Source organism: Varanus komodoensis, unplaced genomic scaffold (genome assembly GCF_004798865.1).
Source record: "Varanus komodoensis strain SLA01 unplaced genomic scaffold, ASM479886v1 scaffold1, whole genome shotgun sequence".
In the NCBI taxonomy this organism is placed as follows: domain Eukaryota; kingdom Metazoa; phylum Chordata; class Lepidosauria; order Squamata; family Varanidae; genus Varanus; species Varanus komodoensis.
In genome coordinates, this window is record NW_025335268.1 from 76,831,871 (window position 1) to 76,859,173 (window position 27,303).

Consider the following 27,303-nt stretch of genomic DNA (forward strand, 5'->3'; position numbering starts at 1 on the left):
TGTGTAGGAGCACTGAAGTTTTATGTTTGGAAATTTAAAAAGTTCAGGATTCTCTTGTCCCGTGTGTGGAGATCAAGGACTGTAGCACTATGGTTTTCTATTCCATGTGCCATCACTGAATTTAGATGCTCAGTTATACCAATTTTGGTTTGTATTTTTTAGGTATTCATCCAAAGAAATACAGGACCATGTGATTACAACACAAATCATATGTTTGCTAATGCTACTGTGAAGTGATAAGCACTCATTTACAGGAAAGCCCAGTAAGAAAAATGAAGCTTATTTCAGGGCTCTTCAGAACAAAAGACACAGACTCTAGTATATTAAGCACACATATTTACTTAATCTATACAGAACTGAGTAGATAAAATGTCAGATTCACATTAGTGAAAAATCTCTACAAAATGTTCTGAAAAGCAAAAACAAGACTGCCTATTTATTCAGCAACTCCCCACGCCCCTGTCCCATGAAAGCAGGAATGAGTTGTAAAAATAAAGCAGTGTTCAGCACACACTAGATTTCTGCATCACATTTCACAGTTATTTCCATCTACAGTCTGAAGAGGTAGATTTTCTGCAACACCTGAGAATTGAACTGTAACTTAACTAGAAGTGATAAAGAGGATCAATGGATTAGAAAGGTACAGCCGTAAAATGTGTATGTAAATACATGTAGAATGCAATTCTATCCAGGTTTAGACAGCAAAAGCCTCCAACTCCCAGCATGCCCTAGCTCAGACTAAGAGCTGTCAACCTTTTTGGTGTCTAAACTTGCACAGGATTGCACCATTCAGTGTTACAAATGACAGAGTTTTGGGCTTTTGGGGGTTCAGTGTGAGATTAGCTTAACATTCTAGGGCTTAGTCAGCCATCAGTGGAGCATTTGAAGCCCCAGCAATGTAATAAAAAAAAATACGCAGCACACTCCTCCTATACTTGACATATCTGATACAAACGAAGTGCAACAGTATAAAGAAATGAACAGTATAAGCAACGGCTTCAATATTTTTCAGAACATGATTACTGGTTTACTCACAGTAAGACAGCTGCTTGCAGTAAGCATGAATCGTGAGTGAAATACACTGTACAAATCAGCTGGAAAATGGCAGTGTAATACCCAATGTGTGGCAGATCAGACAAAAGCTGAACTTATTCTAGCCCTCCCACTGGTAAATATATGACATACGTTGATGCTTCAAGAAATGAAGTTTAGCCCATCTAAACTTGGGAAAGATACAGAGTAGAAAGCATGGCATGTGCAAACACATTTGTTTCCTTAAAAGAAAAAGATACCACGATTCCAATTTTTATTTTCCAGTATCAGTAAGCAATACTTTCACTGGTGTTTTCATCTACTGTTATCAAAAGCACTGAGATCCAGCATTTTGCCAGATACAGAGCAAGCATTATGCCATTATGCCTGTTCTGGCTATAGTTAAAAAGGCAATCAAATAGATGGTTAAAAAGATAATAATCCAGAACTGTTGCTGTCTCTGGAATTCTTTCAAATTCCTCATTTTCTAATAAGATAATATTGAGGTTTCTCCTTTTACACTTTTGGGAATGTTTCTGCTTCTGTCCAATATGCTTTTAAATATTGATCAACTTTGATGAGAGAAATAATCTCTCTAGTATCTATTACTAATTATTACGACTTGCAAAGGCAAATCTACCTGTCTTCACTGCACACCTTTAGTCATCTCTGCTTACTTAACTGTCGTTGGAATGTATACAAACTGAAAATGCAACTTTGAGGAACATTAACTGGCCAGTTCCCAAATTAGGTCCCTGAACATATCAATGTGTTTTTGCTCTGTGGTATGAGCTAATATCCAAAAGGGTTTTGCTATCCTTTCTTTTTAAGATATTTCACTGTACACTGTATAAATAAAGGGTAGCATATCTTAGTATAGCTTGAACATTCAAGTAATTTGCAACTAAACTGTCAAAGAGCTCATGTAGGCAAACCTATAAACAGTTATATGCTTGAGTCCCTCAAAATTGCCAGCCTAACTGGATAATATAAATGGGGTATTTGTACTTTCTGAATACAGCAACAACTAGAAAGCTATTATCTGCAGGTTTACTTAGCAGCAGCATCTGATCTAGTAGTATTTTCCTACATTAATGAAATACTGTTGGTCCCTGTCTTTTAAATAAAAACACAAATTTGCATTATGACAATATCTGGACTTTTGCAAGAGAAACAATTCTGCTCACAAAGCAACAGGAATGAAATTGAGTCTTGCTCGCTGTGCATTAAACTAAAACTTGAAGTGCCAAATTCAGCAGGTAATCTACAGATACTGGAAGGCACTTTTGTTACAGGTGTCTTTTGTTATGTATTTTTCTTTACAAAAAGCAGTAGCTGAGAAACAGGACTGGAATATCACCCTTGATCTGTATGTCTAGATTAGCTAATTTATGGATATTCCATATTTAACATGGATAGATCAGGTTTTATGTTTTCTGCAGATATATGCATTTGATTTAGGGTGTAATCCTACACATGCTTAAGGAAGTCCTACAACTTTCAGCAAACCCCAGGAATGCTAGGTGTTAACAGGACTCTTCCAGTCTAAACATGCATAGGATTTCATCCTTATTGAAGTATGTACTAAAGGAACCAATGCATGACATAATATTGTCCATTACTCCCAGTTTTAGTGAATGTATTTGTACATGCTCACTATTTCACACTAACAAGTAGGCACCAAAACCAGTGCAGAAATAATGGCACAAAACAAAGGTGATCTTTCTTCTAGTAACCACTAATCAAAATCCCACTGCATTTTGTAATAACAAGCAAGCTGCAAACTATACACATGCATTTCTAGACAATAAGGTTCATGTTACACTTTAAAAAAGCTTTATCCTCTTGAGAAGGCAGCCATGAACTCAAAATGCATTTGGATTTTAGTTGATGGTTGTCTGGATAAAGTTTGAGTGCCTACTTTTTGCTCCTTCTATTTTAACAGGTAGGGCACGAGTCACTCCATTTATGAACTAACTGTGCAGGACAATCCTGAGAAATTTCAGCTGTATACCCTGTTTTTCCAGTTGCAAAATTACATATATTTCAAAGCTGTAGGCAAGATTGCAGCTATATTAAACCCTGTAAGACTTTTCAGCTTTGTTCATGCAAATATGCATCGAAGAGCCAGTCATGAGCTTCTTCTGGTCATCACATGCCCAATTATAGTTTATTGTGGCAATTATAATTCAATACTAGGCCTTCATTCTCTTAATAGAAGAAAACTTTTTCCCCAAAACCAGGGCTGCATTATTCTGGTCACAGTTGTTCCCCTGACATGTCAAATCTGTATGAGTCTTAGATGACATTGTGATGCTTCTTATGGGTCAGAAGGAAGGAATCTGCATGCATCCTTTATGATATTTTAAAAAAACGAGGCAGATGTGCAATACAGTTGTGGAAATTTTATAGATAAGCTATTCAATAGCTGCTGTGCAGCTTCTTGTACCAGGCAAGTTCTGTTCTAAGAAAATACAGATATGGTAGAAAAAGTAAGAAAATTTTCACCACAAAACTAATAGTTACCACCACCAGTCAAAGTTATACACAAAATATATCTCTCAATACAGTGTTTACACTTTAGTCAACAAAATCTGTGGCAGGAATGGAACCCAGGTGGACAGTTTTTTCAGAGCCTTCATTTGCCACCTTTGATTCAGCATCTGGTTGGATTCCTTCTTGCATTCCATTCGTTGAAACCCCCAGCTCCTCATGGGAGTTGAGCGTGCACGACTGCAACACATGTACAGCTAGACTGACATCTGCTTCCCTTACAGAAACCTGTTCTTTAAGGACTTCCACCTTCTCATTCAGCTCATTTCTTTCTGTTTGAAGAGCCCTGCACAGCTTTTCCAAACGCTCCAGTTTTATTTGGTAGCCTTTGTATTCTTTGTCCTTAACAGTTTTCTGCAGCAAACAAAACATTGTTTATGATCTGAGCGACACTGCAAAATATTTGGAAACATTAGCTAACAAACTACAGACCTACACAAATAACTTGTATGGTGACACTCTCATATTGCCCATTTAGAACTCCTTAATTGTGCTCCATCCAAACTGACTGAAAGGCTTCATTGGTATTCCCTTGCCAGACTCAAATCTACCTTCCCACGTAAAAGACTATCCCTCTAATATGGTGAGTCCATTTCCACACTTACTTGTTAGAAAGTATAACTAGAAATGGCTTGTGTAAAAAACGACCTCCCCACCCAATCTACAGGAATTTTCTCACTTCTTCTCCCTAAAATGTCTGTATCATGCAAAGCTCTGCTCCAAAATTTCCCTGCCCACCAGAGCAGATCTCGAGGGCTGGTGAGGAAGCTGCTGTCCTTCCAGCTGCCTCAGTGGAGCTTGGGTTTTTGTCAGTGGAACAGCACCACTGGATACGAACGAGCGCTTACATCCGTATATGCCCGACCGCCCTTTGAGATCTGCGGGAGAGTCCCTTCTCCGGGAACCCTCCATGAAAGAGATTAGGAGAGTAAGTACCCGGAGGAGGGCTTTCTCTGCGGTGGCGCCCAACCTATGGAATTCACTCCCCAAAGAGGTCCGCCTGGCACCGTCGTTACTGGTTTTTCGGCGCCAGGTAAAGACCTTTTTATTTAAACATCATTTCAATTGTTAAAACATATGATCTGGCCAGGGCAACTTCTTCTTCCTTCTCTTTCTCCTCCTATATTTTTATTTTATACTGATAATTTTAATTTTATTTTTGTAAATCAATGTATTCTTTGTATTTTTATATTGAATGGTAATTTATTATGTACTATTGTATTTCAATGTATTTTATCATGTTGTAAGCCGCCCCGAGGTTTCGGCAAGGGGCGGCATAGAAATGCTATAATAATAATAATAATAATAATAATAATAATAATAATAATATTATTTCTGGAAAACACCACAATGTTTATAGGATGTGACTGATATATTTCATTCATTGGTTGACTAGATATTTGCAAAAAACAACCATACAGCTGTATGGAGCAGAATTCCAGCATGTTGAAACACTAAACATTTTAAAGCTTTCCTCAACTAGTATGATCCAGCCTGCTTTCCACCAACTGGTAGTTTTCATTTATTTCTAAGAATGTACAAACACAGAGAACAAACTTTTTGTGTCAAATACCAAAAGCCCCTGGGTTCTTAATATGGGGAAATGATACTTACTTCTTCAGCCATTTGCAAGAGAGCCTTGTTGTTGTTTTCCCATTTTGTACGCCAAACTATGATTTCTTTTTCCAGTTTTTTTATCTTCTTGGTCATCTGAAATTAAGTATGGTTTAAAGTAACTTTTTAAAAGCAAAGTGCCAGAAACTACTTCACCCGTTGCAACTTTGACTGATGCTTCAATGTTCCTTTTTCATTAACAAGTTTCCAAGAAGAGAACACAATTATATCTTCCACCCAGAAACTGTATCAGGCTCACATGCAGATGTTCAACATTTCTCAAAACTTGCAAAGATACATAGCCAGAGAAGGCATTTACAGTGCAGTCAGTACAGATGTCTGCTCAGAAGTAAGTCCTATTAAGTTCAGTAGTGCTTACTCCCATGTAAGTGTGCATAAGGCCACAGCCTTAGAATTTCCTTCTCACATTCAACAGCAGTTCCTAACTGTAAATGAATGTGTGTGGAATATTTAAAAATATTTTATAACCCAAGTACCTTTTCCATCTCTTGTCTGAATGTTGTGAAAAGTTCATTACTCTTCGCCATTGTTGTCTGGAATTCCTCAAATTTATCCATGTAAAGGGATAGCTGAAGGAAACAATACTTAAATTCTCTATACAGATAAACTATTTTGGGTCACACATACAATACAAGAGCTACACACTGGAAGTGCCCCTCCACTGAGTTTCAAAAGAATAAACCTATCTGAAAACTAAAACAACTTCTTAAGTTGGTAAGAAGAATTTGGTTACTTTTAAAGGCTAAAAAGCTGAACCATGTTAGGTTAGAAATGCATGTAAAAATCAGAGTGTTTCTTTTCCCACCCTAAGAACTTATATCACCTTCAGCTACTGTTCAAACTAAACTCTGCATCTTTCTCCTCTTATTTCAGGAACTGACAATTAGGATACCTAATCCATATATACAGATTTGTTTCATTTTTATAGTGCATTACAGGGTCAGGTGTGCTCTATGTGCCACTGGCAGTGCCCAAGTTCTGATTACTCCTCAGATGCCAAATGGAGGAAAGACAAATTTTAATGAAGTTTGTAACATTCCTGTCATGCAGCATCTTTCCTACAGCATCCTAGGAAGGATCCCATTCAAAGGCTCCTGCCTATTTCCTCTTGGCAGTCCAGCAAGGAGGTTTCTACACCAGGAACCACAGGGTTTGCTCCTAGAACATTTCTCCTCCCCACAATCTTCCACTGTTACTTTCAGAAATTCCTTCAGGTAGCCAAGCATTGGATGCAGGATCCTTCTGCAAGACTGAGGAGGAAGGCAACCTAAGGGCCAGAAATCCTGGATGGTTGGGTGGTTTGAGAACTGAGATTTTGGAAAGGAATGTTGGCATTTATCTTATTAAGGAAGGTTCCAGGCCCCTGAAAGGCTCTTGAACAGGAGGTGGAAGTGTATATAAGGACATGAGAAGAGTAAAGTTTGCACGGTATGACATGAATAAGCTACACAATGAATGGTGTTTCAGGGGCCACAAACTACAACATATTTCCCTGACAGAAACTCTGTTTAACCTTGTGAAAACCTTGACAGTGTCAAAATTCCATGCTCCTGCAAGTAAGACAGAATCATGTTTCCCAATACCTAAGCATCCAGAGTCTTAGGAAATAAAGGATTACACTGACAACTGTCAGTACACTTCAAACCTTAGAGATCTCACTAAGGGATGTATTTTCCTACGCAAATTGTCTTACATAGGTTGCTGTTTGACAAATGTCAACCAACAAGGCTTCGTTTACATCCATGTATACTGCCTACTAGACTTTTACAACAGACACTTAGTGCAACAATGAACAGGAAACACTTGCACCTCCATACCATCTCTTCTTACTTTTTCCATGTTTTTAATATGAAACAGGGCACACTTCTGACACTTAGATTTTTTAAAAATGTGGACCTGTAATGGCTGCTCCAATGTGCCACTGGACACTTAGAATGGGCTTTCATGGCAGAGATTCCAGAAAAATCATAAATAGGATCGCCTTGGTGGTGACGGAAATGGGGTCATGAGTGGAACAGGAAGGTTGCAGCCCTATGTTTTAAGAAACTATGACAGCAACTTATCTTCCAAAGTAGGAAAGGATGACCCCTAACTCAGAGTGGAAGTAGACAGAAATCAATTTAGTAGTGAAAATAAAAAGAATATATGACATTGCAGGAGCATTTAGACTTGGGTAGAAAAATTAAGAACTGATGTGGAAGATCTTGCAAAACAGCAGCCAGGCAAGAGAAAACTCATTCACAAGAACAGTTTCACAAGCAACTACACCATGACCCCAGAGTTACTCTTTGGGGGGAAAATAGCATGGCCCTGTGAATTTGCCAGAGATGGTGGCCAGAATATCACCAGCATGACCATAACCAGTTGGGCGAGGATATGAAATAAATTAAATTATATGTTGTTGTTTCATAAAAATGTTTTGTTAAAGAATATCATTGTTTTCCAACAGTGAATATTAGACCTGCTCTTGGGATATCCTTCTGGTGTGCAGAAACAAAACTTAACAAGAATTTAACTTCAAAGACTTTGACACAGTCTGAACATTCCCATTTCCCCCACAGGAGTCTTGGAATGCTAAAAAAGTCTGTCACAGGGAAAATCCAGAAAAAAACCTAATATAAAAAACCCCTGTATAGATATACTTTACATTAGTTTACCTGCTGTTTTAATTGGGCTTCTTGTTGTTTCATCTGTTCACATTTGTGTCTGGATTCAGTAGCTTCTTTTAGCAGCTGAAGAAGAAAAAATATTATACTGTCTAGATAGTATCTGAATATTGCTGGAGATTGTACACCACCTCCATGTTGCTAAGCTTTTATTCTTTCAATGTATGAAAAACAAATTTACATGAAATTATGTTTACCAGAGGAAGTTCTTATTGGCCCCTCTTTAAATGTAGATAGTTTTTAAAGCAAACATGAACAAATGTATTGAATTTACACTGTACAGGTGCTAGCAGAAAATTTCTACTACTTGTAGAAACCATGTTATAATCCTTGCACAAACATCAAATCCATTTGATTCTGCTTGCACAAGCTGTTCTACAAATCATTGCAAAAGTGATTACATCTGTGTACTGCTAGTTACGAAAACAGTCGTGCAACCAACAGCCGAACATCAGCTCTTGTAATTTTTCAACACTGGCTATATAGCACTGAAAAGCAGTTAGTGCAAGCAACAACTAGTTTAATGAAGCTATGAAGAGCTCGAAAATGGCTTGCAGAACCAGAATTGAAGCACTGTACAAGCTTATCACAAGTGGTAGAAACCATCTGCTAGCAGAATGATGCCACTGAATTCTGCCCATAATCCATGAACGATCTATGTTAGCTATTTCATTGTTATACATTCACTGAGTGCCACTGTTGTAAGTGCTGAGAAGGGCCAAACTATCCCCTGTGAAGAAGCTCATAGAAATGGTGGATTCTACTTTTTATCAAGACAGACCATTGGTCCATCTGGCTCAGCTGCTGACTGACAGCAGCTGTTTGGCATGTCCCTCAGGATTCTTTTCTGCCCTACCTGAAGATGCTGGTGTTTGAACCTGAGACTGTCAGCATATAAAACCAGTGCTATGGCACCAAGCAAAAGCCCCTCCTAAGACTTATGCAGGTTACTTACTGAGAAAGAACATTGGCAAATATATGGAGTTGTATTAAGCACAATCCAGAAATATTTAGATTAATTTTACTCTGATAATAGCAGATTGTATTACTTAATCCAACTGTATTAATTTACTGACAAAGGAAAATGTGTTTGTATTCAAACCCTTTTCATATGACCAGAAACACTTACAAACTCCCTCTCTCTTTGATGTTTTTCCTCAGCTTCTTTTATTAGTTGTGTTGTTTGCTGAAGCTTAGCATCCACCAGCTGCTGCTGCAGTTCTTTATGCTTGAAGACTTTGTCCATATGCTAGAGAAAAGCATTAACATTAGCACAAATTCCACCCAGCAAATAGGAAAGCTTTTAAGCATAATATGCATTTCATACCAATTTCACTTTGGACTGTTCCATACAGTAGTTCTTATTAAGTGGTTGTAGCTGGTAAAAGCAATCTCAGATTGGAAAATTTGTCCTAAAAGATGTACCACCACCAAAATTCTTTCAAATGAAATGACCAGCACTTATTAATAACAAACATTTACACTAGAGAGTAATCCCTACTAAGCAAAGTAGAGCTCAACTTTGGGAATAAATATGTATAGGATTACATTGTTAAGCAATAGGTGCTGCATAGATGCAACATGATCACTACACACAGACTTCTACATCTAACACAGAACAAAGGGCTCTAGGGCGGCTGGGAAATAGCTTCACAGAAGTGGGTTTCAGGAACTGTTTAACACGTGATTCCTATTATAGGAAGTAAGATTGCTGTAAAGGGGATGCTCTCTGGACTACAGAAACTGAACAGCAAGAAAAATAAAACAGGCTTAGGGCCTGGATATCTAGGGGAACATTTCCTTCCATAGACACTTGCCCATACATTAAGATCATCTGCTGAGGACCTTCTCCAGAAGCCCTCTTTGAAAGAGGCTAGAAGAGTGACTACTCAGGAAAGGGCTTTCTCTGTGGCAGTGTCCGGACTTTGGAACCTGCTCCCCAAAGAGGTGTGCCTGGGGTCGACCCTTTATCCATTTTGGCACCAGGCCAAAGCCTTTTTATTTGCCCAGTATTTTAATGGTTAGAATGATTTTTACTGTATATTTTTATATAGTGTAGATTATGTTATATTCAAGTGCTGTTATGGGTTTTCTTCTTTTGTAAACCATCTAGACATCCTTATTGGATGTAAGATGGAATAAAATTTTTTTAAATAAATAAAAAAGCAATAAGAGAAGATACTGCAAGCAACTGTGATTAAGAGTGTTTAATGTAAGCAGTGAGAACTGTGTGAAAAGACAGCAAAGATCTAGCCAGGAAAAAAAAGATAAACAAAGGCGTTATTTTACTGAAAAGAAGTATGGCAAAAGGATGGAAAATCAATGAGGATGCAGAAGCACCAATGAGTCTATTGGTAAGCAGAAGCAGGATTTATATAGTATTTTTAGCAGCATTAGCTAAATAAATTTGTAGGTTATTACAGAAAACTGTGGACACTGATCGTATTGAGTCAGGATTAGGGTTTCAGAATGAAGATAGCGGATAGCAGCGAAGGAGCTATCAATAAATTAAAAAAATTCATTGAATGAACTTTCTCTTAACTGAGCAGTTCATTGATACAATCTACAACTGCAGATAGTATTACAGAACTATTTGATCTAATACTCCCACCCTTTGAGATCTGCGGGAGAGTCCCTTCTCCAGGAACCCTCCATGAAAGAAATTAGGAGAGTAAGTACCCGGAGGAGGGCTTTCTCTGCGGTGGCGCCCAACCTATGGAATTCACTCCCCAAAGAGGTCCGCCTGGCACCATCGTTACTGGTTTTTCGGCGCCAGGTAAAGACCTTTTTATTTAAACATCATTTCAATTGTTAAAACATATGATCTGGCCTGGGCAACTTCTTCCTTTTCTTTCTCCTCCTATATTTTTATTTTATACTGATAATTTTAATTTTGTATTTGTAAATCAATGTATTTTTTTGTATTTTTATATTTAATGGTAATTTATTATGTACTATTGTATTTCAATGTATTTTATCATGTTGTAAGCCGCCCCGAGGTTTCGGCAAGGGGTGGCATAGAAATGTTTAATAATAATAATAATAATAATAATAATAATAATAATAATAATAATAGTAATAATACTATGGTTATATTCATCTGAAATTAGGTGAGGGGCAGAAAGCCGAAGACATTGTCAAAGCAAAGGCCTACAGCAAGAAAAATGGGTAAAACCTTTGGTTATTAATGTGAATCACAGACAGCAAGAGAAAAAAAAAAGCACACTGCATGTTTGAAGTATTGCATGCAACAAGGAAGTATGTACTCAGATGGTAGACAGCATGAAGTAATGATTTGTGTTGGTTCATGACAATAAAAATTCAGGTGCAGGCCTCTGCTCAGTCATGAAGCTTGCTGGGTCACCTTCGCCTGAACAGTCTCTCAGAGGACCCTACCTCTCACTGTTTTAAGAAGGGGCACATACACCACTAAGTGTCTTCACAGTAGGACAGAACAGGGTAAAAGAAGCAGAACTTCTAAACCATACTTTTTAGCTAACACTTGCTGCCAAGTTGAGGTAAGTACGAGATGTTTTCTTTAAACAGTTATGTAGATTCTTAAGGCATAAATTTTGATCCCTAATTACTTTTGAAAGCATATCTGATGGAGTCAGAAGTTACTGCATTACATTCAAACATAAGAGCAAAACTATTTAGACAAGGTGATTTGTTATTAACTTTACCACAATATTCTAAAATAAATGAATGTCATGTCACTTTAATCCACTGATTTCTACAAAAATGATTTCCACAGAATAAACATGACAAAGAATAACTGTTTTATGGAAGCAGAGTTGAAAAATATCACAAGAATGTGTCTAACCTACTGATGGAGTGCTAAATGGTTTACTTACTTCTTCTCTCAGTGTATATTGTTCTATCAATTTCTTTAGCTTCTCCCCCAGTTCAATATTTTCTTGTCGGAGCTTTGCATTGTGTATACCATGCTGTTCCAGTTGAGCCTCAATTTCATTTAGCGTAATCTGGAAGTGTGCAGTTGCTTCTTTGCGTCTTTCCTCCTCTTCACGGGCTTGTTGCATGTTCTCTTCCTTTTTTCCAAAGAGATTAAACATGCTTTCACAAATGTGTTTTCCAATCAACTTTTGGCCATCAATAAAAATGCATGTGAATGTCATTTTAGAGGTTCAGAGCCTTAACTTCAAAATGCCTACAAGAATTCACCTGCCAGTCACCTGCACATAGATGCAAAGAAACTTCATGGCTCTTTCTGGCAAGATTATTAGGTTGCAGCTTCTTCAGTACAGAAGTGATTGTTAGCAGTCTGAATCTGGAAGCTTCTTCGAAAGAGCATCCTTGGTAAATTAGGCTGGTTTCTGATGAAGCCCATTAACTTCAACTTTAGAGAATCAAGGGAAGTCCATGTCTTAAGTTACACTATATCAACTATGCAACCAGAGAACATCTATTTTACTGTTTGTTCCAATCTGAAGCAATCTTATGGTCCTAAGACAGGGCTTGATGGGCACAGGATATTTGGGCAAAGACAGTGCTCCAACTGCAGACCTGGGAACTGAAGCTCTGATTCCTTTCCATCTCATAGCCAGCATGGAAACAAGCAGGTCTGTTGCTCTGAGGCAGGAAAGCTACCTCAGAGAGGAGTAAATGGAAACAGTTTGTAGGTGAGGAGGGAGGGACTGGAGATACCGGAGTATGAAGTATCCTGAAGCTGCTCCAGACTCTTTCCCTTCCCCACACCTAGACAGGCAAAAACTTTATTGAGCAAATTTGCAAGAAGGATGGGGAGACAGCAGTAAGACAGCAAGTGTACTATGGGAGTTACAGCGTTTGATTAGGGACATGGTAGATATGATTCTAGTTCCTGTTTGACTATGATGCTCACTGGGTGAGTGTGGGCCAGTCACTCAGCCTAACCTACCCTACAAAATTATTGCTGTGAGGATAAAATGGAGTGGAGGACTAAAAGGAGTGTAAGATGCCTTGCATTCCTTGCAAGAATAAAAAAGGATATACATGTAATACAAGATTTATAATAATTCTATGATAGATGTTTAAAACAGTTAAAGCATCATGCAAATAACAAGTTACAATATGTAGATAGATATATCTCAACTGTCAACAAAAGGTCCAAGCACACTGTTTTTGTCCCAGCATCCAAATAATCAAGTCTTCTTCCAACATACAACACTTTTGTCATTAGAACTCACAGAGTCAAACTAGCTAAGTAGTAAGTCTAATGCGACACAATTCCAGCTTTTACTTAAGTATGATTAGGTGACAGAAAATCAAATTATTATACTTATGCCTCTCTGAAATGTGTATTTCGTTCGCTCTTGATTTCCACTTAGCCACATGGGTGAGGAACTGTACATCCTCATGAACTGAAGCAGATTTGAAGTGCCTTGTTTTTTTTACCCAAACAGTGAATTTGCAAGACAGACTGATATCAGTTTCATGGTAATTACAGAAAGCCCTAACAATACAACAGTTCTTAGCAAAGTCTGTAATGCTGGAGACAAGCTGCAGCTTGGACTAACGGCTGCTATCTGCACAGGAACTAAGGCTAACACCATGCTGACTGCCCTTCTTTGGCTTGACCACAGCAAGAACAGTAATGTGCTGTAAGTTCTGGAATATTCTTCAAGACAGGCTTCATCTTGCAATGCTGTAGTATGTATCACCAGATCATCTTAAATGAGGTGCAAACTTCTGTGCCACTGACAGAACTGAATCTCAAAGACAATGTGGCAAAGATATGCCACCCATCCTATTGATTAAATACCCATATTCATTTATTGCATTTGATAAATAGCTCTAAAGAAGATAAATCAGGAAATAAATAAATGCTGACATCTCTATTTCTTAAGCATAACCTGCAGCAGAAACACAGATTCACAGATTATAGAACAGACTGAATGTGCATTTTATGTCTATACTTGTCGCTCAAGATTCTCTGCTATTAGAAAAGCATAATTATACCTCCATAATTCCTACCAGGTGACAATGAAGAGACAACTGAAAATCAGAACCAAAAAGCAACTACACTACTATATATTGATGCCAAGAGTGGGAAAGCGAACAGCACGAACATGAACAGGAGGGTGAATATGACCTGATAGGTATAACTGAGACTTGGTGGGATGACTCCAATGACTGGAATTCAACAACTGAAGGATATAACCTGTTCAAGAACAGAAGGAACAGAAACAGAGGCGGACTATATGTTAAGGATACATATATCTACACAGAAATACAGGAGGATGAGCTTAGTAACACCATAGAAAGAATCTGGATTAAGAGACCTATTACCAACCACCCAAGTCAAGGAGAAGATGAGGATGAAACTTTTTGGAAGGCAAACTGCCAATGTTTCAAGGAGGCATGATTATGGGGCACTTCAACTTCTCTGCTAAATTCTGCCAAACATGGCCCCTTCAAGAGATTCCTAACATGTGTTGATGGTAACTTCCTCCAACAGAAAGCGGAGAAAGGAACAAGAGGAACAGCTATACTTGACTTGATACTAACCAACAAGGAAGATCTAGTGGACAAAGCGGCAATTGTAGGAATTCTGGGGAAGTTACCATGTCATACTTGAATTCTTGATTCTAAGAAAAGCAAAAGCCAAATGTAGCTACACATGAGCCCTCAATTTCCAGAAATACAATTTCAATAAACTCAGAACAATGATAAACGAAGTCCCATGGCACTTTGAAAAAAGTAGTCCAAGATGGATGGGGGTTTAAAAAAATGAAATTCTAAAGGCACTATTACAAACAATTCCGACAAGGAAAAAGGGTACAAGACAGAAGAAGCTCATGTGGCTTCACGAAAAGCTTACAGATGATCAGAAAATTAAAAAGGATATGTATACGAAGTGGAAGGAAGGCCAGGCTACAAAGGAAGAATACAAGCAGATAGCATAGAGTTCCAGGGATGGCATCAGGAAAGCTAAAGTTTATTTATTTATTAATTAAAACATTTCTATGCCGCCCCATTCGCCGAAGCCTCGGGGCGGCTCACAACATAAGATAAAGTACAAAAATAACAATATAAAAATACCAATATAAAATAAATAACAATATAAAAGAAGTCGCCCTGGCCAGATAAAAGCAAATACTATTAACAATTAAAATGACTCTTAAATGAAAAGGTCTTCGCCTGGCGCCGAAAAACAAATAACAACGGCGCCAGGCGGACCTAACTGGGGAGCACTTTCCATAGATTGGGCGCCACCGCAGAGAAAGCCCTCCTCCGAGTACTCACCCTCCTAATTTCTTTCACGGAGGGTTCCTGGAGAAGGGCCTCTCCTGCAGATCTCAAGGGGCGGCCGGGCATATATGGATGTAAGCGCTCCTTCAGGTAACCAGGACCCAAGCCGTTTAGGGCTTTATAGGTCCTCACCAACACCTTGAATTGGGCCCGGACTTCAATGGGAAACCAGTGAAGCTACGGAGGACTGGAGTCATGTGAACATAATGCCCAGTCCCCGTCAGCAGCCTGGCAGCTCTATTTTGAACCAATTGAAGTATCTGGACTGTCTTCAAGGGTAGCCCCACGTAGAGCGCGTTACAGAAGTCCAGACGGGAAGTCACCAGTGCGTGTGTCACTGTCGCCAGGCAGTCGTACTCCAGGTAGGGGCGCAGCTGATGAATCAGCCGAAGCTGAAGGAAAGCGCTCCTCGCCACCGCTGTCACCTGAGCTTCCAATGAAAGCTCCGGGTCGAGGAGCACTCCCAAGCTGCGGACCTTGTCCCTAAGAGGGAGTGCAACCCCATTCAGGACTAGGTTCAATTCACCTTTCCCAAAGCCCGATCCACCAACCAACAGGACCTCCGTCTTGTCTGGATTGAGCTTCAGTTTATTGGCCCTCATCCAGCCCATTACCTTGGCCAGGCACCGGTTCAGCACAGCCACTGCCTCACCTGGATTGGTGGAAAATGAGAGGTAGAGCTGGGTATCATCAGCGTACTGATGATTCCACAGCCCACACCTCCTGATGACCTCTCCTAGTGGTTTCATATAGATGTTAAACAGCAAAGGGGACAAAATGGATCCCTGCGGTACTCCATGGCATAGTTGCCATGGTGCAGAGCCATAGTCCCCCAGCTCCACCTTCTGGAATCGGCCATTGAGATAGGAGCGGAACCACTGCAAAGCAGTGCCTCTGACCCCCAATCCCGCTAGCCTATCCAGAAGGATACCGTGGTTGATGGTATCGAAAGCTGCTGAGAGGTCCAGGAGAACCAACAGGGACGCACTCCCTCTGTCCTTCTCCCTGCACAGGTCATCGTACAGGGAGACCAAGGCAGATTCAGTACCATACCCGAGTCTGAAGCCGGACTGAAATGGGTCTAGATAATCAGTTTCATCCAAGAGTGCTTGGAGTTGTCCCGTCACCACCCGCTCTAACACCTTGCCCAGAAATGGGATGTTGGCCACTGGTCTATAGTTAGTGGCCATCTCTGGATCCAGTGACGCTTTCTTCAGGACCGGTCGGACTACCGCCTCCTTTAAAGGGGCAGGCACCCGACCCTCCCTCAGAGAAGCGTTAACCACTTCCAAGATCCAGATCCCAGTCCCGTGCTTGGAATTATTTATTAACCAAGACGGGCAAGGGTCCAATAGGCAAGTGGTGGGACGTACTCGTCCAAGCACCTTGTCCACATCATTGGGCCGCAATAACTGAAATTCATCCAATAATTCTGGACCAGACGGCAGCATTGGCATCTCCTCAGAAATCTCTGATTCACTAGTGGTGTCCAGCTCGTGACGAATCTGAGCGATTTTCTCCCTGAAATGCCTGGCAAAGCCGTCACAGCGGGCCTTTGAGGGTGGAACCCGATCTTCCGTAGGACCTGGACGAACCAGGCCTTGCACCACTCGAAAAAGCTCCGCCGGATGGCATTGTGAGGAGGCAATGGAAGCGGAGAAGTATCTCTTTTTCGCCGCCCTCACCGCCACAGCATAGGCCCGATAGTGGGCTCTCAAGTGTGTTCGGTCAGATTCATCCCGTGATCTCCTTCACCTACACTCTAGCTGTCTCCCAACCTGCTTCATCGTCCGCAATTCAGGTGTATACCAAGGGGAAGAGTGGGCTCTGCGCGCTGGGAGAGGACGCTTAGGAGCAATCGTGTCCACAGCCCTGGTCATCTCCCCGTTCCACAGTTCAACCAGAGCCTCGACAGGAGCACCAGTCTTGTCAGCTGGAAACTCCCCCAGGGCCTTCAGGAATCCATCCAGATCCATCCGGCTCCAGGGGCGGACCCACACAATCGGGTCCGCACCCTTGCAGAGGGAGAGGTCGCTCTCAAGCACAACCCTCACCAGGGAGTGATCTGACCATGATAGGGGAGTCAAGCATAAATTCCTCACCCTCAGACCACCCTCTTCCTGCCCATCGAGAAAACCAGGTCCAGAGTGTGTCCACGTTCATGGGTCGGGCCAGTGACATGTTGAGACAGCCCCATGGCCGTCATGGAGGCCATGAAGTCCTGAGCCGCCCCGGTCAGACCAGACTTGGCATGGAGATTGAAGTTAAGAATTAAACTAGTGAGGGATAGTAAAAGCAACTTAAAAGTCTGCTTCAGATATATCCATAGTTAAAGAAAGAGGAAAGAAAGGGGTTCAACAATTCAGTGTGATGGCAATATGGTAACAGATGACAAAGAAAAGACAAAGATGCTCAATTCCTATTTTGCCTTTGCCTTCTCTCCTGATGAACAGGAAATACAAGCTGAAGGAGCAGGATGGCAACTCAAGATTGATATGCAAATGGTAAAGGAGCATTTCACTGGGTAGAAAGATTTCAAATCTCCAGGGCCCAATGAACTCCATTCTAGAATCATAAACGAGCTGGTGGAAGAACTCTCAGTCACTGTCTATTATCTCTGAGTAATCATGGGGAACAAGGGAAGTGCCAGGTAATGTTGTTCTATCTTCGAGAGAGGAAAAAAGAACCAGGAATCTACAGACCAGTCAGTCTGACAACAGTCCCTGTGAAAGCAGATTATAAAGTGGTCTGTCTGCGAACACCTTGAAAACAATGTAGCAATTATTAGAAGCCGCATGGATTTCTCAAGAATAATCCTGCCATACTAATCCAATTTCAGTTTTGAATGGGTAACCCACCTAGTGGTCTGTGAGAATGCTGTGGACATAATATATCTTGACTTTTGACAAAGTGCTCCATGATATCCTTATTAGCAAACTAGCAAAAAGTGAGCTATATAGAACAACGATGAGATGGGTCTATAGTTGGCTACAGAACTGGACTCAACAATGGTGCCTTCCCAAACTGGGGAGAGGTAACAAGTATGGTACTTCAGGGTTCAGTCCTGAACTCAGTGCTCTTGAACAACATTTGTATTCATGATTTGGATAAGGAAGTGTGGGAAACACTTATCAGATTTGCATATGACACAAAACTGAGTAGGATAGCTAATACCCTGGAAGACAGAAGATTCAAGGTGATCTTGATAGGTTGGGACACTGAGTTGAAAACAACAGAATGAAATTCAATAGGGGCAAATGCCAACTTCTGCATCTAGAGAAAAAGAAACCAAACTACAAGATGATACTGCATGTGAGAAGGATCTTGTGTTGCAGATCACAAGCTGAATATGAATCAACAATGTGATGTGGCTGCAAAAATGGCAAATGCTATTTTAGGTGCATTAACAGAAGTATCACTTTCAAACCCCATGAAATACTAGTTCCCTTTTAACTCAGCATTGGTTAGGTCTCATCTGGAATACTGCAGTGCAGCATATCTAGTAGTGGTTAAGAGACTGGGACTCAGGCGATCTGCCTGGCCATGAAGCCAATGGGGTGACTTTTGGGCCAGTCAGGCTCTCAGCCCAGCCTACCTCACAGGGTTGTTGTTCTGGGGCTAAGATTAGGATCAGAAGAATGATATAAGCTGCTTTGAGTTTGTTGTAAGAAAAAATATTATATACTACTACTACTATGAAGAAGAACAACAACAACAAGAGTCTAGTTCTGGTATCAGAGTTTAACAAAGACGCGGACAAGCTGCAAAGAGTTCAAAGGAAGACAACAAGGATGATCAGGGGCTGGACCAGATGGCCTGCTGGTTTCTTCCAGACACAACTTGTCTTCTTCCATTTCCAACAGCAATGCCAACCCACATTTTAAGATCCCTTCACAAATATCATAGGTCCACCATTTTGCTCTCTCCATTACCTACCCTGTATTATTTTTATCATCTCAAGTGCTGATATTTGTACATTCTTGAAGAATCTTGCAACACCTTGAAGATTCTGCAAGAATACAGTGTACATAATGCTTAAAGACAAAAACTTTTACTGAGAAGAATCCTTCTTTCTTCTCAGCAGCTTAACTCTGGATCCTAATATAAAGCATACTAATACACTGGCTCATGGACAAATTTTCCAGGATAAATGATAACCAGTATTTGATTATGAGCCTCCTTTACTATCAAATATTAATACTAATTAAAGAATAAATCAAGAGTGTTGAAGAATCAATAGTTTATCCATTTTCAGTTGCCTTGGTTTTTTATTACTCCAAAGTATGGAAAAGATTTCAAGCAACTAGCCTATGTTTACAAAACTATATCACTTTCAAGGCCAGCCCAGTGCAGTATTCTCTGAAACTAACCTTCAAAGTCTTGTTATGGCGTTGAAGTTCTCTGAAACTAACCTTCAAAGTCTTGTTATGGCGTTGAAGTTCTCGGCAGAGAGATTCCAGTTTGCTCCGTGCCAGAATGGCCTTGCTATGCTCGCTCTGCAGATGGACCTTTTCTTTTACTACCTGAGCCTGCTTCTTCTGCAGCATCTTCATCTGTCTTTGAACATTGCGACTCTCCTCCAACTAAATTACAGAAACAAATAAAGGCAGGCAAAAATGTTCTTCAGTAATGCAACTTAAAATTGAAAAGCCTTTCTGTTTCCATAGCCAAAACAGATTGCATTTATTTTAAAATCACAACTTGACAATTATAACATACAGAACAGGCAAGATGACAACATTACAATGGCAATCTAAAAAAATGCAATATACTATTCAGATTTCATTATATAATACTTCAGCGTAACCCATAACTAGGTAAAACTAAGGAGGATTATCAAGTTCTGTTTCCCAGAGCAGAAAGATCCATTTTTAACATGACCATAAATCATCCTTAGTTACTCTTGTCTTTGACTATCACTTTATTTTGAAACCTGGGTTGAAGCAATGATCAAATGTCTCCATCTCCATCCAAGTTATTACCAGGCACACCCTTATAACCATAACCCTTGGTTACTTTGCCATACTACAGTTTACCAAAAAGACTTTGCTGAAGATAAAGCTAATGTAGAACGTGCCAGTGTAGAACTGTGACACCAAGTCACTAAGGACATATTGAATCAATTGAAAGTCTGAATTCGCCTGCAGAGAAAAGTCACAGTGCTAGTTTCTCTGTAAAGAAGCTTAACGCTCCACAGATCTTGCTTCCTTCCTATTGCCTCATTATGAACTAAAAAGAGGTCTTTAGCAAATCTTTAGCACTGCCAACTATTCACTATGGGTAAATGAACAAAAATGCTTTCCTTAACTTACTCTGAACAACAAAACTCCCTACTCAGAACAGCCAAGTTCTAAACATTTTTTGAATTCAGTAACTATAGATATGTTCACACATGTAGTCCACACAGGGACCACCTGTTCCATGTATTCACCACTGAGCAGAAAATTCTCCTTATACAAGACAACAGGTAAGAGATGTCATATATACAAATCATGCCACAATACTAATGTATATACACACCATTAAAGCCAAAATGCACATAAAATTCTTCTGTTTTTACACATACTCCAGTTAAGAGTTGTTGAATGAAGCAACAAGAAAGTTAACAAGCAGGGCACACATACTTTCTGCTTCCCTTATTTATACAAAATACTTTTAACACAACACCTCATATTCTCAATAAATTTAAAAGATCACTACTGCAATAAGTGCAGTACCAAAGAAGAGTCAAGTATAGAAAACACACTTTGCATGATCAAGAATTTACCACGTTAGTTCTTCTTAGAGATTTTTCCAAAGTAAATGTTTAACTTTGCTTCTACTAGTTGTAGGACCACATATATATGAACTCTTTGAACAACTTAATTTGTAGCCACTAAGAATACATGTGACTTCAAATAAGGTACACATTACCAGATCAGCATATTTTTTGCAGAGTGCTGCCAACTTTTCTTCTGGAGTAGCAAGAGTATTTAAAGCTTGCATCAGTAATAAAACTTCTTTTCCTGCAGAGCAACAAAAAAGCATTTTAGAAGTATTTAGAGCACTGCTGCACAGCAAAATAACCAGAATACTACAACTTTTTGAAAAATGTAAATATTAAGCAACTATCAACAGAGTAACAAGAATAACTTCGATGCAACATAAAGACTAGTTAATAACTTGCAACACAACTATAGAATATGCAGTACAAAGAAGCTTGATACAGTAGAAATACTGACTTCCCCTAAAAAAAGCTACAGAATATATCTATAGAGAGCTAGAAAACATCAATAAACAAAATTTTGTATAATTAAATTAGCTATCTGAACAGGAAAGCCACATTCCACAGGGAAACATGATAAATTTCATTCTAAGAAATACTGCAAACAAGTCATAAAAATTAAAAGAGCTAAGTAAAATCTTAACAAGAAACAAAAGTAAGCAAGCCTAAACATCTGAATTAGAAAGGAGCTGCTTATTTTTACTGCAATAATATACCTAAAGTTTTCTCTTTGTTCTTCTCAATTTCTGGGTCTTGCTGGCCATCAGGTGGGTCAGTACGGGTTTCTTCTCTTCCAGGAGTTTCCTCTCGAAGCTCTTGAGCACAGTATACATTTCCCAACAGCTTTCTGTTTCTAGCGATGTAATCTTCTACCTCCTCCAATGCAGCTGCATTTTCTGTACCATCACAGTTTGTGTCTGAATGTTGCAGCACTGTATTCAGCGCACTGCACTTGCTGTTCCTCAGCTGTTCCCGGCTGCTATCTCCAAACCCACAGATCTGTGATTCTTCCATAGTAAGCAACATACACTGGGAAGAAAGAAAAGCTCAAATCACGGAAGCAGGAAAAACCAAAAACATCCTCTCTCAATTTTGCTCTAAGGTTATTTAAGCGTCCTCTGAAAGAAAACACATAAAAGCGACGTTAACGAGCCCCCACACTTTACACGTAACACAGCAGGTCGCCAGAGATCGAAAAGAGTAAATACTCGTGGGCAACCCTGCCTCCTGGGCAGCTCCTCAGTGCAACCGCAGGCGCTCCTGAGGAAGAAAGCCCGGCAGAGCTCCTTTCTGAAATGCTTCGGATGGGCAGAGGGAACGCGGCTGGAGTTCCGTCAGTTGCCGCCGCCGCCGCGATCAGCCACCCGAGCATCTGGAACGCTCCTCAACGGGGCGGACGGCCAGAAACGTCGCCGAGGCATGAGGCACGAGGCACTTCCAGCCCCTGCCGGCCAAGCACCCGGCTGCTACTGCGCAGAAGAGGGGGAAGGGGGACGGGAGACCGGCCGCGGCTACCTGGTCCGGCAACCGCCGCCGCCGCCGCCGCCAAACAACCGAGACTCTGGGATGCCGGAAGCCGCTTAGCGGGGCGTGCTAGAACTGCGCGGGGAGGGGCTTCCGGTCTCTCCTGCCCAAATGCCCGGCTGTTGCTGAGGTTACACCTGCTCACGCGCGGCGAAGGTCCCCGGGGGTCACCCGCGGGAGAGAGCACGCTACGCCGCGTCCCTGTCGTCACATCCGCTGCGGGCACGGGCGGAAGGAGCGCTCGCACGGAGACGAGGACGGACGGGACTCGCTCGGGCAGTAGCGCGACAGCCCGGTCAACCATCGGCGCCGAGGTCTGAAATGCGTTAGGAAACGTTTGCTGCGCCTGACCGAGTGCTACAATCAAACGATCTCTTCCCGGCGTTGTTTTCCGCTGCTTGGCCACTACTCCTACGTGCGTCGTGAACTGAACAGCTGCAGAACTGTTGTTTTGCCGACAATAGCTAGCCCAAGTAAACGTGCCAGCATAACACTAAATTCTTGAACGCGTACCAACGAACGTCTAACCCGAATTGCTAGATTTGCTAGTTACTTAAATGAAGTATCGTCCGTATAGACTTATCTATGCGGATGCACATTTCAACTGTTTTTCTCGTGATTGCTTTTATCATTTTGCATTACTAACGAGCTTCTATGAATCTGCTAACTCGCTCATGAATACTAAGCCCGTTTGCTGCTAACCGACTATTAAGAATGTCCAATAGTGCGAAAGCAGTATATATAAGATTTTCTGTAAAGCCTGTTTCTGTAGCATAGAGAAACCTAAGAACAAATTTAAAAGTGACCTACAAGGTTAGAAAAAATATGGGATAGTTACAAAAACAGCTCAGTCCTTTTAGTCACAGTGTAATGGCATTTGTAGAGGAGCTTCTGTTAGTGAGACTTAGGCATTTTCTGTACTAGATTATCATATACATAGAACAAAAGTACATTAAGTATTCAAGTCGTAATTCAAATAATTTAAAAGACACCCAAAGATCAATAAATAAATTAGGCATTTTTCCAGAATTCTATAAATTAGTTGTTGAATAAAGCTAGAGCAAGTAATTGGCTCTGAATATGAGAGGTAATGAACTGAAATCTGGGAAACCTTGTGAAATATTGGCAGTAATTTTTCTATGTATATGGGCATGAAGATACCTTGTAATTTTAAGCAAGTTTGAACAGGATAATCCATCTCTTTTAGGAAAGTTAAATCAAGACATTTCCATAGCTGTCATTGGTAAAAAGGATGAAAATAGTATTTAGAATGTTGGGTTCTGTCCTTTTTTGGCTGACAAAGTTATACATATTAATGTGATGTCAGCAAGGGCTGGGGCTTGTAGAAGGCTATTCAAGCCAGTTAAACAAGTTTTTTAACCACAGAACTGAACTGTAGCATCAAAATATTTTGAAATTGTGGCTCCCTTTTCTTGCAAAGGAATAAGTAAATAAATAAATAAACCAGTAGCAATTCAGCAGTCATACATCCCTATTGAAACAAAGAGCTGCTTTTAAAAAGATGTCTTAATAATACACCTTCCCTTAAGAATTTACAAGAGTGTGCTTTAAAAATGCATATCAACATTTACATGCCATCTTCAATAGCCATTTTTCTTGGAAAAGTATGATCTGGCCAGATCATGCTCTAGTAACATTTAAGTTAATTATTTAAAAAGTGTATTATGCAAGGCTCTCACTGAAGACTGTTTGGAAACTAGAAATAGCCCTATGAAACATGCTGTTGACTTATTTCACAGGAAGGAACATCTTGTCAGTTCTTAAAGAACTTCAGTGCCTTCTGTTAGCTTCTGAGTACAGATGAAACTGATGATTTTGACCTTTAAAGCCTGAAATGTGTGGTACTAGGGCAGCCTGCTCCTGTAGGGACATACCTGGCTTCTGAAATCTTTCTTGGAGACCTGGACTACCTTCCTGTGGATAGCTACCAGGTGTAGGGAGGACTTTTATATGCTAGTCTTTTGAACTCTTTCCATTTTTGCTGCCTGTTCACATGTAGTATCTTAAGTGAATAAGATAAACATCTGCCCTTACTAGATGTAGTAAAAACTAGATGCCTTTTGGTGTTGGCTGAAATCACTGCTCTTGTATAAGCTCACTGCTGGACATGTTTGTGTATTAATAAACTGCACTGTTTGATTGTTGCTTTTACTTTGTTGTAAACTTCTTTGAACCACTGAGTAGTACTTAAAATCTGAAATGGGAAAAATAGTCTCTTTTCCCCCCATATTTTGGACAGTACTTGGCAAAAACTAGCCTAGTGTGCATTCATTTCTTATGTGCAGTTTATGGTTACCTATAGATGAATGCTCTCAATGCCCTGTCCTTGATAGGCCATTCATGATATTTTAGTGATACTTAATTTCTTGATAAAGCTGAATTTTCTACCAATAATTTCTAATGAACATATAAGTATATACTTCAACAGGTTTGTTCACTGTGGCAAATTTCCTGCTTTCCTATGGCAAGCATGTTAACTGACAAAGATGGGCTAGCATCATCCCAGCAGCTGAACAGCAATCCATACCTGCTTCCCAGTTCCATGGTTTGGAAGAAGGGCTTTCTTAGCTTTCACTGCACAAAGTGGGCCCTGGGTAGCTGCACCAGCAGCAACAAAGCAGATACTCTTCACCTGCTCTTCATGCAGTAAAGGTTAAATGGTGACTTAACTGGTCACTCTTCTGTATCCTTGTACATCTGCACAACAGTATTATCCCTGCCAGCCACAGGAAAGGCTGATGGAAGCCCTCTATCTGCAGTGATGTTTCCCTGCTTACCTTTCCTGCAGGGTCAGGTAGAAGTGTAACCAACAAGGTGAGTTCAACAATGAGGCAGTAACCAAAGAATCATAGTAAAATCTGAAAGCTTGACTCGACATGATATTATATAATTGAAAGGGGGTAATTAATGCTGTGACATACTTAGAAGGAAGAGCAGCAGCTTGGGTGAGGCAAGGCAATCAGTAGTAAACAACAATTTCCCTTTCTCCTACCTCTTCAGCAGAGGCTGAAAAAGAACTGAGGTGAAAAGGAGAGGGGCTCCCCTGACAAACAGCTGCTCCTATTTATTGTGTTCACCCACTGGACACTACAGCTAGGAGGACTGGGTCTCTGCCTGCTTTATTTGTGAGCAGTTTAGCTCAGAGAGATGGGCACTAATGGAGCACCCATCTCTTCCTCACTCACCTGCTCTCTCTCTGAATGGTGTGGCAGTGCAGATGATGCTACCTAGTCCAATCTTGCACCCTATTCAGGAAGAAAGAGAACGTGGCTTCTTCATTAAGTAAAGGGCAGGTAAGCAATCAGCGGCAACCATCCTATGTTCAATCATTGGTCTCTAGATAAATTAAGGCTGGATTATGTGGCGTAATGACTGCTCTGTACTGCCTGGAGTATTAGTTTAACAAAGAGAGAAGAGAAGGCTGCTCCTTCGAAGACCAACTTCATATGCTCTGAAGTAAGAAGAAAGGTGGTGAGTGGACAGAGGTGCTGCTAATATATTGGCAGCACCAGGGGCCCAATCTACCCAGGGTGCGATACCCAAACAAAGTGAGCAAGAGAAAGGCACCCTGCCTGTCTGCAGAAGCATGCCACTCAGAGAACAAGTGAGAGCTTGTGTGTCTCACTATCACGCAAATCTTCTTTCTCTCAAGGCTTGAGAAATTGAAGGCTGCTTTATACAATTGCTTCCACTCTTCCTTGCCCTATCTCTTTGGCAGACCCTATCTCTGGGTCTTGGCTACCCAGAAAGAACAAGCAAATGCCACCTGCTCCCTCGAGTTCATTCAGCCCTCCTCCCAGTGGGCTGTGTGGAGGACTGGGCTTGTAGGCCAAATCCTCACTGCCATGCAACGTAGGGAGAGCACATGCGATCAAGAGGACAAGGCAGCTGCTCTTCCAGCCACCAGTATGGAGTGAGCAGCAGCTTGGGCCCAATGCTCCCTGCCACGCTGGCACTGAGTAGGTGTGAAAGAGAACAGATAAGGGCAGCTGCAAGCTCCCCTTTCCCGAAGAAGAGGCAGACAGTGTGCTGCTGGCGAGGTTTGAATGGGATCAGGGGTGCTCCCCTCCTCTTTCGTAGGTTCTGCGTCATGGTAGAGGGAAATGGGTATTTACTGCTTAATCGCCTCTCCCCGCTAATCTGCTACTTTTCCTTCTTTCAAAAAGAAAAGTCATCCTTTTGTAGCTTTCCTCTGCCAAGCAGCGGGGCCTCCTCACCAGGGTCACCTGCAACCCCTTTGGCAGGGAAACAGCACACACGCCGGGCTTCGCCAAAAGGAAAAATGACCGCTCGTACACGACGCAATGTCGTTTCACCGAATGCATTTTCAAAAGAGTCCTGTCTGGCAGCCGAGCCTCTGTCACTGCGCCCTCGGCCGAGCTCAGGTCAGGCGTCCCCTTCGGTGAGGAGAGCATCACGCGAAGAATGAGCGGGTGTGCGCGGCGCTCCTCCTGTGCAACGTGCGCGGCCGCGTTCCGCCAGAGGAGCCTGCAAACGCAGCTCGCGGCCCCCCGCTCATCTCCACTTCGATCTGGGCACCCAAAAAGCAGCGAGGGACGCCTCTTTCCCGAGCAGCTGGACAGCAGCGAGCGCGGCGTGGAGTCGAGGCATCCCCTGCAAAGAAGGCAAGCGGAAGGCGCTTACCTCGGAGCCGCCTGGCGCTTCTCCCGGCGGCGCTGCTCTTCTCGCGTCCGGCCGCCCAGGCTGCTCCCGAGGCTGCTCGGAGCGCCTTTCGTTCTCCGCCTCAGGGCAGCCTCCAACACACGCTGGTGCCGCTCTGAGCGCCGCCATAGTGTGACGGCGGCATCCAAACAAGCCGACCCACGCCAAAGGTCCCCCGCCTCGTTCGCATCTCGA

At 41.3% G+C, this 27,303-nt stretch overlaps 1 protein-coding gene across 3 annotated transcripts; it reads right to left on the reverse strand.

Moving 5' to 3' along the window:
* Window positions 1–321: 321 nt before the first annotated feature.
* TXLNG (taxilin gamma) lies at window positions 322–27,252 on the reverse strand. Of its 3 annotated transcripts, none has more exons than XM_044430045.1 (10): window positions 27,091–27,252; window positions 21,618–21,930; window positions 21,051–21,142; window positions 19,550–19,720; window positions 11,741–11,935; window positions 9,016–9,135; window positions 7,878–7,952; window positions 5,697–5,789; window positions 5,200–5,295; window positions 322–3,939 (listed from the first exon to the last, which is right to left on the reverse strand). In XM_044430045.1, the coding sequence occupies exons 1-10, from the start codon at window positions 27,235–27,237 to the stop codon at window positions 3,613–3,615; spliced, it is 1,629 nt and encodes a 542-aa protein (XP_044285980.1). In that variant the 5' UTR covers window positions 27,238–27,252; the 3' UTR covers window positions 322–3,612. The 3 variants fall into 3 exon arrangements, with proteins under 3 accessions (XP_044285980.1, XP_044285969.1, XP_044285990.1); XM_044430034.1 differs by having other exon boundaries at window positions 19,508–19,720; XM_044430055.1 differs by lacking the exon at window positions 27,091–27,252 and adding an exon at window positions 22,417–22,587 and having other exon boundaries at window positions 19,508–19,720.
* Between the last annotated feature and the right edge of the window lie 51 nt (window positions 27,253–27,303).